At 38.2% G+C, this 12422-nt stretch overlaps 1 protein-coding gene across 1 annotated transcript in view; it reads left to right on the plus strand.

Annotated features, from left to right (window-relative positions):
- Window positions 1–12422, plus strand: part of LOC133314288 (isoamylase 3, chloroplastic) — a 29583-nt gene that overhangs the window by 12434 nt on the left and 4727 nt on the right. The window contains exons 11-18 of the mRNA XM_061515737.1: window positions 3355–3406; window positions 4327–4390; window positions 4872–4971; window positions 6281–6381; window positions 6966–7017; window positions 7265–7327; window positions 8235–8324; window positions 8399–8471. Of these exons, the coding sequence (XP_061371721.1) occupies window positions 3355–3406; window positions 4327–4390; window positions 4872–4971; window positions 6281–6381; window positions 6966–7017; window positions 7265–7327; window positions 8235–8324; window positions 8399–8471 (595 nt within the window). The remainder of the gene's footprint in view (window positions 1–3354; window positions 3407–4326; window positions 4391–4871; window positions 4972–6280; window positions 6382–6965; window positions 7018–7264; window positions 7328–8234; window positions 8325–8398; window positions 8472–12422) is intronic.

Raw genomic sequence — 12422 nt, forward strand, 5'->3', positions numbered from 1 at the left:
TGGCAAAGACAAGTCAAGAAAAGGAACAGGAAGAACATGATCTACCTGTGACAATTGAGATGGGATAGAATTAAATGGTTGTTGATCAAGAAAGGTGACATCAGCGGAAACTAAGTAACGCTTAAGATCGGGAGAGTAACAACGATAACCCTTTTGAAGAAGAGAATAACCAAGAAAAATGCATTTAAAGGCTTTGGATGTTAACTTGTCCTTACCAGGAGTGAGATCATGAACAAAACAGGTACAACCAAAGACATGTGGGGATAGAGGATAGAGAGGAACATCTGGAAGCAATAAGTTATAACTTATAAGGAATGTCATTATTAAGCACAAATTAAGGCATACGGTTGATGAGAAAACAAGAAGCAAGGACTGCATCGGCCCAGAAGTGAAGAGGAACATGCATGTGAATAAGAAGAGTCCGTGCAGTCTCAATGAGATGTCTATTCTTACGTTCAGCTACTCCATTTTGTTGTGGAGTGTGAGGACAAGTAGTTTGGTGTAAAGTATCCTGTGTGGCTAAGAAATTAGAAAAGTCAACAGAAACATATTCCTTAGCATTATCACTACGTAAAATACGAATAGAAGCACCAAATTAAGTATGAATTTCAGTAGAGAATTTTTGATAAATAGAAAATAACTCAACGGTTTTTCATTAAATAAATCTAAGTACAATGGGAAAAATCATCAATAAAGGTCACAAAATACCGAAAACCTAAAACAAACACACTACGACTAGGACCCCAAATATCTGAATGAATAATTGAAAAAGGAGCATCAGCTCGTTTATTGACTCGATTAGCAAAGGAGGAGCGTATGTGCTTTCCTTGCTGACATGACTGACAATCTAAAGTCTGAAGACCGGATAAAAGAGGAACAATCTTCTGTAATTTTGAAAGACTAGTATGCCCGGGGCGACTGTGGATGAGTTGTGGAGATTCTGTGAGAGAACAAGCAACGGAAGGACTCGGCACAACCAGGTAGAACAGTCCCCGTGAGTCACGGCCCACTCCAATCGTCTTCCCGTACTCGGGTCCTGTAATGGTTTGAGAAGGTGACAATAGTGCCATCAGCAAGAGTAAAAGAGGGTAAATTATCAGAATATGTAAGGGATGAAAAGAGTTCCTTATTACCACAGAGGTGATCAGTAGCACCTGAGTCAAATATCCAAGGACCAAGTGATGCAGAATGAGAAACACATGCAACGGGATTACCAGTTTCTGAAGCTGAGGCCTGAGACTGAGGAGAGGCCTTCCTGAGAAGGGTCTGGAGTGCTGCATAGTCTTCAGAGGAGAGAGAGACTGTACTATTTGAAGCAGTATCCGATTGAGCTATATTAGCAGCATGAGAAGGTCGCAGGTGAGGATACTTTGTGTAGCAACGTTCCTCATAATAACCAAGTTGCTGACAATAATGACAACGAGGTCGCTGATCACGTCATCCTGGGTTACGTCCTCCCTGGCCTCTACCACGTCCACCTCCAATGTTCCCGCGAAAGTCAGTACGGGAAACTAGAGCAGTGGAATCAACAACAGCAGACGATGCAGGAGCAGATTTCTTATTAAGATTCAGAAGACGCTGATACGTCATTGATAGATCAGGATCCCCACTAGTCAAGATAGTATCCCGAACATTATCATATTCTTCGGGGAGACCAGACAGTGTGGCAACCATAAAGAGACGTTCCACCTGTTTCCGATATGCAGAAGTATCAGTAGGGTAAGGCAACATATCCAAATATGCCTGCATCAAAGATCGACTTTTGCCAACATATGTCTCCATCTTAATGTCGGATGATTTGCTCAATTCCATAAACTGAGAAATGATGAAATAGAGCTGCTGAACATTATTAGTGTAGAGGTTTTTTGCTTCCTCCCACACTTCAGTGCAAATTTGAAAAGAATGGAAGATGTCCAAGACGATATTTGAATAGACTACCAAAGGATACTCAGAAGCTGGTTGTCAATCTTTTCCCAATCAGATTTTTCCTCCTTAGGAACATTAGTAGACTTAGTCGTGAGATGGTTCCCATGTCCCTGTCCAAAGAACCAAACTCGAACAGAGGTGTCCCAGTTCTTGTAATTAACATAACCCTTCAACTTTGAAGAGGTAATGGATCCAACATTGGTGGAGATGATATTGGGAGAACTTTTGAAAGGAGGAGGTGGAGAACTGACCTCCGAATGAACAGGAGAAGTTGCTGCCATTATATTAAATCACAAAGATATAAACCGAGTAAATAGGAACGAACCTGATCACTGATCAAGAAGAGGCGCGCACAAAAGTCAGACCCACAAAGAACCAACCACAGATCTGGAAAGAGGAGGAGGAGGCGAGCTTCTCTGTCCAAGACCGACCGGAAAAAGCTGCCGGAACAGTGCACACGCACCAGCAGAAGGTGGCGCGTGAGGACCACGCGCAGAGGAGATGGGCGGCGCGTGACGGATGCGTTGGTGGCTGGACTTCCACAGACTTGGTCGCCGGGAGGAGACGGTCCTGATCGCGTGCGGTCTCGGCTGAAAACTCGCCGGAAAACTTCTCCGGCGGCTTGAACTGTGACAGACGGTGGTTCCGGTGACCGTCGGAGGTGCTGACGCGTTCGAAAATTACTCAGAAAGGGCTTACAGCCCTTGATGGCTTGCCGGAAGGACGCACGACAAAGAAAAGATGACTCCTAAGCAGTGGGCTTAGGTTTTAAAGCGAAAACAAGGTTTTGAGCGGAAGCGAGGGTCCCCAGAACAAAAGAGCTCTGGTACCAACTTGAATATACAATAATATATTGTGTATTAATCTGATACAAAGAGTTACAATATATAGAGACCTAATGGGCTTAAGTGAGAAGCCCAGAACTAATCCAAAGGAATAATATTTACAGATAGGAAGTAATCTAATCATATCTAATCATATCCAATCATATCTATTCTAACAGTCTCCAAGTAAATAATATTATCAGGAGTGGTCTCTTCATCATAAAATTGCATCAGAGTGCACTGGAACTGAGTTCCAAATGGCCAAAATACCCCCCTCCCCCGCGAACTTATGACTTCAACATCAAAGATCAGAAATGTCTTTGGCAGTATCCACACCAAAGGTAGGAGGTAAGGAATGTCATAGCTTCGACCTCTTGACCTTAAATTAATTGATGAATTCAGTCTCCTCTGAAATATAGTAAAATTTACTTCCTTGATTGTCGATTTATAATTCTACAAAAATTAAAAACAGTTCATGGTGATATACTTCACTTTGCTATCATCTCTATTCAGTAACAAATTTATTTGTCATGCTTGTCTAGTTATATAGAATGTTGAAAAATGATTTGCTTTTTCTCGAGTAAAACTTTCTTCATTTCTACAGGTTTATTACATGCTGGACAATAAGGGACAATTGCTGAACTTCTCTGGCTGTGGTAATGTTACAGCTTTGTTCATATAAATTCTTAGGTGTCATTCCTGCCCAGTGGCGCAGAGCGGCTGATCCCAAAAATACTATAGCAGATAGCAGCATGGCCAATATACCGAAAGTTATGTATACAAGATAAGTAATTTATAGAGTAAATATCCTTTTTGGTCCTCAGAAAATTTCATGATGCCCATTTTAGTCCCTAGCAAATAAAAAGGCCCATCATGGTCCCTAAGAAATTCAAAATGGACCCATTTAGTTGAAATTGTTGTCCTTCACAAATTTAAAAAAGACCCATATTAGTCCCTAAAAGGACTAAAATGGGTCCATTTTGAATTTCTTAGGGATCACTATGGGCCTTTTTATTTGCTAGGGACTAAAGCGGACATTGTGAAATTTGTTGAGGACCAAAAAAGGTATTTACTCTAATTTATATTACACGCATAAGTACTCAAAAATAAAAAAATTACCCAAAATAAAAAACATGTTCGTCATTAATAGTTTAAAAGTCACGGTGACACAGTCTAGATACTCAATCACCATAAAGTTAAGGCATAATTAAGAAGTCAATTATATAGGGCTGGGAATTGCAAATTACACGACACAAAAAAGAAGAAGAAAAAAGAACAGAACAGAAGGGGTCCTGAAGCATGTTTTTAATTTTTGAGCATTTATACATGTGTAATATAAATTATTTATCTTAAATGTATAAAAACCACTCTCCATTCAACCTCGAACAAGGGTAGGGGTGAGGGCAATCTTTAGAATGTGTAATCTTAAATGTATAATCGTTAGAATAGTGTCCATCCTGCCATCCACTATCCCACTATAGTGGTTTTGGGGTCGGTTACTCAAGACTGTTATTTGGGATTGATAACTATGTATTGATATTTGATATCAATATTAAAGTCCTCTAATTTGGACCAGGAAATACATTGAATTGTAACCATCCAGTCGTCATGGAGCTAATTCTTGACAGCCTAAGACACTGGTAAGTACTACTTGTACAAAATTTGTTATTCATATGATTATTTGTTATTCATATGATTGCTAATTGTATATATCTTGATTTGTTTCCTGAAATTCATCTAATACTGGCTTTTCCTTGTTCATTTGTATTACATAGACCTGATACTTTAGAATTTTTAGTTTTCTGGTTTCTTATACTTATAGATGTTCATGAAGCTCTGTATATTGTTAAGATTTCTGTATCTGTCCTCCCCTTTTTCCAGTGATTCTTTACTACTCAGTTAGTAATCAGTAAAGGCTGGTTTGTTTCCACGAGGCTCTAGTATTGTTTGGCTATCTTTTGTGCTTTTTTTCAAAAATGTGAAATGAATCATCTTTTGTGATGCCACTGGAAGTACTAACATTTCTAAACTAACTTGTCATAATTCTATTTTAAGTTTCTAATTTTTCAAGCACTATTTTTTTGTGTGCGTGGCTTTTTTTTTTGGTTCACTTTATTGTAGGGTCACTGAATATCATGTGGATGGATTTCGATTTGATCTTGCGAGTGTCCTGTGTCGAGGAATCGATGGTTCCCCCCTTAATGCTCCACCAGTTATTAGGGTAAAAATTAATTTGCACATTATAGCTATAGTTAATGAGCTCATATGTCGTTTTCTGGAATACTGTGGTATGGTGTTTATCAGTTTGGTTCAGTCATTTGGGATCACAGATCATCTGAAAAAGATCCTGGATACATGTTGGGCATTCATGTCAGACATAATACAACACTTCAAAAATTCATGAAATTTTAGATTTTCCTATGTTGCAGTGTTTCAATTTGTGTCTGTTCTTAGCTCTAAACTGGTGTAATTTGTTTAGGTATCGGGCCAATAAAACTAGACCGATGTATTGTGTCAAACTAAACAAATCCAAACTGAAAACAGTCAATTTAAATCAGTCAGGTTTAATGATTTTTATACAAAAAAAGAGTTCCTATAGCTTTCAGAAGTCTAAAGAAATAACCTCCTTGGCTATTAACTTATAAATGAGAGTTCAGATTCTATCACAAGATGTTAATAACATTCCAAGCAAATCATAGAAGGGAGGACTTGAGCAACTTAATTCAGTATCTGCAAATTTGTAGCTTTACCTATTCATGATCTGCTACTGGATTGGGGTGGGGCCATGCAGAGCATTAGATAGATAGATTGATTGACAGTGGTGATAAGACAGAGAAAGGGGTTAACAGAAAGTCAGGGGGTAGTTTTCTGACATAAAAATGTAAAATATCAACAGAGCCCATTTGATCAATCAGTAAACAAGTAAAACTAGACAAAGTTGTGTAATTAATTCTTTGGCCAAAGTGGCACACAGAAGAACAAATTAGTCCCTTTGCCAAATAGAGAAAGGAACTGATTTAAAATACCCATGAGTTGAAACCAATAAAAGATTAGGAAACAAGCCTGTCCTACAAAAGAGATGAAGGAAAAAAGTGCGGAATAAATTTTTTGGCTTTTTACCCCATCCACATGACCAAAATCCGGCCCAAAGAACACAATTCCTTGGCATCTTATTCTCCTTTTAACCTTCCAAACGTTACAAATGGGTAGGAAAGAAGAACTCTGCATTAGGTGGAAATCAGATGTTATCCTAATTAGATGAATTGATTAGAAATCGAAAACCAAAAGGAGCTGAGCTATTCAATAAAAAATGAGAGCCAATCAAAACCTGAATTTGAGTAAGTTTATTTGGTTTTTGATCAGTTTTGGTTGACTTGGTTTCATCTAACCAGATTGGTTTTAAGCACCCCTACAATTTATATATTCAAAACAATCGTTGAGTAGCAGTTGTCCTCTCCCTCAGCTAGAAAATTGGGAATTTATTTGATTTTTAGTTAACTAACTAATCCTATCTTTATTTACTTTTGCAGGCAATTACTAAAGATGCAGTCTTATCGAGATGTAAAATTATTGCAGAGCCTTGGGACTGTGGAGGTCTCTATCTTGTTGGAAGTTTTCCAAATTGGGATCGGTAATTTATTTTTTTGTTATTAATGTTTATTATTTTGAGTAAATATGATTATTTTATGAATAATCTTTGTTACAATCCCACACATCATGAAAGTTGAAGAACTTGATGCCTGGTCAAAAGCAAACAATTTAACCCATGCTGGCTTCGTGATCTTTGTGATCTTGATATTGTGTATAGGTTAATAGTTTAATTCTTGATTTCAGTGGCTGGCTATCTTAAATAGTTTAAATCCTTCTTTTTTTGTGTCTAATTGTGACTTTCATTTCTGACAACTTTGCCACTGATTAAGAATGAAAGTGCACAAGTTTATGACATAAAAATCAACATGAATGTCACTCAATCATTCTAATTCTGCCATTGAATTAATTGAGGTTGAGGAACATGATTTTTTAATTTTTTTAATTGTGCTATCGGTCAACCTCTTCTGAACTGCATCAATATAATTTTATTTACAATGCAGAATAGATGATTTTGAGGACATCATCTCTGCATATTTCCTGGAAATTAGTTCTCCTCTGGAGAAATTAATTTATTATTAAAATAGAAAACATGTTCCTCCCATTAATGATTTGTCTTTGATGTAGGTGGGCTGAATGGAATGGGAAATATCGCGATGATGTACGGAAATTTATCAAGGTAATTCTAAGAATAAGAACATATCTATTTAAATTGATCTGGATTGTCGGACCTTTCTTTGGACTGTTTGAATAGGCATAAGGTAGCTGGCATGGCTAGTAAAAGGCAAATAGAAATCAACTGTCTCTCTTATCAATATGTTGTATGGGGAGTAAGAAATATAGATGGGAAAACTGGCTGCCTTTGCAATGTGCTATGGTTTGACTTATGACATGTTTGATTTATTCCTACTTTATTGTCTCCACAGGGCGATTCTGGTACGAAGGGGAGCTTTGCAACTCGTGTTTCTGGGTCTTCTGATCTTTACAGAGTAAGCATTAGTACTTATAGCACTTCATGGTTGTTTCTTTATGGGTTTGATACCATGTCAAAGACAGTTTATTATTAAGATGCTGGCGAAATACAATGTGTCCAGTATTCCAGCTGCTAAAGATTTGTGGTTGATCTTGAGGGTTCTTTTTTGGTTGCCTTCTCGGGTGATATTGAGAAAACTAGTTCAATATGGCTATAATATATGATATGTTTGTTCTGTTTTATGGCAAAGTAGAACTTTCTAATTTTGTTCCTCCCTTGGTTACTCTCCATTACCTTGAGATTAACCCACTTTTTCAAAGTAGTCGGTAGGTTATTTCTATCCGGTTAGCTGATTTTTGCTATACAAATTCCAGGAGCTGCTATATGAATAATTTTATACAAATGGCTTCCCACCTTCATTTGTTTATCTTAAAGGTGAACGAGCATAGGCCATATCATAGTATTAACTTTGTTATTGCACATGATGGATTCAATTTCTGTGACCCATAATTTTAATTCATTAATTGAATTGGATAGAAATTACATACTGCTTTTAAAACGTAGGTTAAACTCAAAAGTAATGGAGATTTGGTGTGTTTGGATAAGGTTTAAAATAACTTATTGCATAATGTAGCTTTTTTTAAGAGATTTTTTCATAAGCTACTCTTTCTAGTTTATGAGAAAAGCAGCAGAATTTGTTTTTTTGGGGTTTTTGCATTTTCTTTTTGAAAAAGTTATCTAATTATCATAAACAAATTTAAATATGGTTCTTTAATTAGAAAAACACTTTTTTCTTACAAAAAGCAAAAACAAACGGGCCTTCAATCAAGCTGATTTTCACTTTAAAAAATTTCATTGCTATATTCTGCCATGTAAATAATTTTATCATAATGGTTTCCTGCCTTCTTTTGTTTATCGTGCAGGTGAACAAGCGTAGGCCATACCATAGTATTAACTTTGTTATTGCACATGACGGATTCACCTTACATGATCTTGTTTCATACAATTTCAAGGTACCTCTTAATTCTGTTCTTCAATTTTCATTGTTTATCAAAACCTAGTATCTTCTTGATTCTTGGTTTTGTAGCACAATGAAGCTAATGGGGAAGGTGGAAATGACGGAAGCAATGATAATTTTAGTTGGAATTGTGGTTTTGAAGGTAGTCTCCAAATTGCAATGCTTTATTTGGTATCTACTGTTTAGCTATGCTTAGTATTTGTTTAGCAATAAATGTTCTCTTTTAAATTAATTCATTCCAATATACTCATGAACACATTAATATATTATGTAAAAACCACGAGTCTAATAGTACTGCAATACGGATATCTGAAGAACAGGCACAGGTATTAAATATGAGTGACATTCACTCTATTCCAACTATGATGCTAGGGGCTTCAAATGTCAGCATCACTCAACATTATCTGAGAATGCTATTCATGATGACTCTGAATATACTCAATTCATACTTGTTCTACCAAGATTTCAGTACAAAACTAATTTGCAACATTAATATCATATTCCCCCCTCCCCTTTCTTCCCTTAAAAAAGAACTGATAAAGTGAACCTCAGTTTGTAACACTATAGGTTGATTTTAATTTTTCTCAGCACCATCCATTGATGTACTTTGAAGCAACCGTGTTACAGCCATTGGCAGCAACTTTTGGAGCTGATATTCTTGTTTCATGTATGTTGAAATTATAGGGATTTAGGTACAAAGGGAGAAAAACGAATACTTAAATTGATAAAATTATATTCATATTGTTGTGAAGGATATAAGAGGGCGAGCTTAGAGTATTGGTCAAGCTGTTTCTTTGTGACCAAGAGGTCACAAATTCGAATCTAAGAAACAACCACTTTGTAAAAAATGTAAAGGTAAGGTTATGTACAAGGATTTCCATCACCCTTACCTTCTCAAGTTGGGTTTTCATGGAGAGTGGTCTTGTTGTGAAGGATGTGTTTAAGGATTTGACTCCAAATCCTAATTAAATAAGGAAATAAATCATGAAATATAAAGAAATAAGGAAACTATTTCTAAGAGATCATACGATACTCTAAACTTTCTGAGATACAATCAAGATATTCTAAGATATTTTAATATATTCTAACACTTTCTCTCAAGGTAAAGCTTACTAAGCTTTAAACATGTTACAAGTGACCCTTTAAAAAATAAAAATAAAAATAAATAAAACAATATAATCTAGCCTCCATAAAATATGGTTGGAAAGGAAACTTATGGATGCTGGAGATGTTGGAAGGATTAGCATTGCTAGAAAGGCAACTCAATAAGATGGCTGGAATGATCATCAGCCCGAAGAGCTGGTTGAAATGTTGTAGCCTCGAGGAAAATGATCATTAGCGAAAATGTTCTTGCAAGTTATTATACAAAGTAAGAACTAAAACTTATTCTCCAATTTCATCAAGAACAATATTTGGAAAATCCAAACCACAAGAAACCTTAGGGGACCAAAAGAATGGAAATTGAAATTGAGGATGATGTGCATCATAGCCATGGACAATATTTGGAAAATCGAAACCACAAGAAACCTTAGGAGACCAACACCTCTGGAAACTGCTTTATGACTTCCAAAGCCATGCTTTCAGGTTCCATGGAGGACACCTCATTCAACCCAACATACCCCAACTCCACGTAGTAATTCTCAACTCCCTTTTTAAAGGTTTTATTCAACCTCTTATAGGAAATGAGCCCCCTGGACAGAGTAGGATCTCCATGGATTTCGTCCATTCCTTCTCCTTGGGGTACCCGCAAAATTAAATCACGGAAATTGGGTCTTACTTCCCCAGGCCTTCCAACCAAACAAATCGCAGAATCACGTCCACTCCCTCCATTTTAAACAAGAAAAAATCCTGAGATACAGACATACCTAGGAGGTTCAATTGCACCCTTTTGCATGTTCCTTGACAGCGAACCTGATTCCCATCCCTGTCGTAACAGAAGGATTCTCATCAGCATTTACTTGAAGATTGAGTTCAACTACTATTTGAGTAGCCAAGAAATTGTGCGAGGCTCCCGTGTCGATTAGAACCGCAACCTTTCTCCCTTTAATCTCGCCCCACAATTTTAGAGAACAGTTGGAGGTGAAGCCAGTGATACTGTGGAAGCTTAGCTGAAAAGTCTCTCCTGCTTCAATGTCGTTCGCACTGGGCATAATCATCTCTCCCTCTTCAACGTCTCCCGTACCAGCCATCATGACATACAGTTGTGCTTGCGGGAACACATGGTCCGGTGAATAAGGGCCATCACACCGAAAACATAAATTTCGGCGATAGTCGACGGAATCGGGTCCTTCTGTTTCCGCCAACACCATTAGGGTTCCTTGCAATTCCAATCGCGTTCCCTCCACTCAAGGAAGTTGTGTCGTTTCGTTGAGGACACAGACCCAGCCTCACTTTGTTGGGCAATATTTTGATTGTTTGGGCCCAGCCTTGTTGGCCCACTTCGTGTTTCTGTAGTAGAGGAATTGGGCCTGTTGTCCAAAATCCCTCCACGGTTGGGAAGGGCTATTCGCTAATAATGAAGCCCATTCGTGGACCCATTACCCGCCCACCCGTTTGGAGCCCCACTCTTGCTGCGGATCATCTTATTTTTCTCTATGCATTGGTCCATTATCAACATCCTTCCAAGATCTCTCATATCGTGGAGTCTAATCTCTGCACAAATTTCCTCACGCAAGCCAGTCAGAAATGCCGCTTGCAACACGTCCTCTTCTGCATGCATGAGAGGAGCGGACAAAAGTTCAAAGTTCTCCCTGTATTCTACAATCGACCCTTGTTGATGGAGGAACATCAACGCTTCGTATGGATTGCCGGAAGATGAGGGATGTGATCGTTCCAGAATTGTCGAGCGAAAATCTCCCCAGTTGATGGTAGGAGTCCTGTTCCCACCATTGGAACCAATTGAGCGCCCTTCCCTGCAAACACACCTACGCTGTTTCTACTTGTTCGCCGACAGGAATCTGGTTGATATGAATGTATCGTTCCGCGCAGTAAAGCCACCCGTAAGGGTCCTCACCAGAAAAGTAAGGGACCTCCACCCTTCGCCTTCGTTCGTCTTCTCTTCCGTGCCCATTATTGACTGCCACACCATTGTTTTCATCGTCCCCTGTATTCCTTCCACCATTTCTTTGAGGAGTTCCTTCACCCTGATGGGTCATCCTTCCCAGAATCTTTGTGAGCACCGTATTCACTCGATTCATTGATGTTTCCAATCCCCCTATCCTCCCCAACACTCCTTCATTCAACCTCTCCATCACTACCAGCCTTTGTTCAATTTCATCAACTCTAGCCTCCATTCTTGATCAAACCATTCAGAGCACCCTCAGGATAGAGAATATCTTTGGTAGTACAGATGCACCGAAAACTCGGTGTATCTTCCACTCATATTGTGACATGTGTCCTATTTTTATATCAAATCACTCTCCCTCCTAATTTTAAAATAAATTATTTATTATTGATTTGACAAAAGTAAGACACGTGTCACAATATGAGTGGAAGATGCACCGAGTTTACGGTGCATCCGTAGCACCCAAGAAATTTCCCTCAGGATCAAGTGCTTTGATACCAATTGATGGTACTAGTAAATCAGAAAACATTGCAATTATATTTCGATATTGGGACAAGCCCTTGCTTATACCAATGCTACTCACAAGTCACAAGGTAAATGAAACAGTAACACATAATTTACATAAGCTCCAAACAGACTCGATGAGACACTTTAATGGAAAGAGACTAAACAATAAACCCAGCTATACTAAGACCAGAAGATAAAGCTATGACCTCCCTTAATGAAGAAGAGAATCCAACTCCTCATCAAGCTTCCCTACCTCACCAATATGCTTATTGTCTAACTGCCCTCCTCACTCCTAGCCCCTTTGATTATAACACACTCCACTCCCACTTTTCCATGCACAAATTCCTCTCCATTGAGAGCCTTCCACGAGTCACTTATCATAACAAACTCCCTTTCAACATACCCTTTATCAGCCTCTACCTGATTCACTATGGGCCTGTCACTTTAGGCCTTATTTTGTTTCTTCCTCTCTTTTTTACATTCATAGACCAACTTCAATGGTCCAACAGTGAGATAGGAGAA

Source organism: Gastrolobium bilobum, unplaced genomic scaffold (genome assembly GCF_033153095.1).
Source record: "Gastrolobium bilobum isolate Gb01-03AN ecotype WA unplaced genomic scaffold, APGP_CSIRO_Gbil_v1 utg12160, whole genome shotgun sequence".
Taxonomy (NCBI): domain Eukaryota; kingdom Viridiplantae; phylum Streptophyta; class Magnoliopsida; order Fabales; family Fabaceae; genus Gastrolobium; species Gastrolobium bilobum.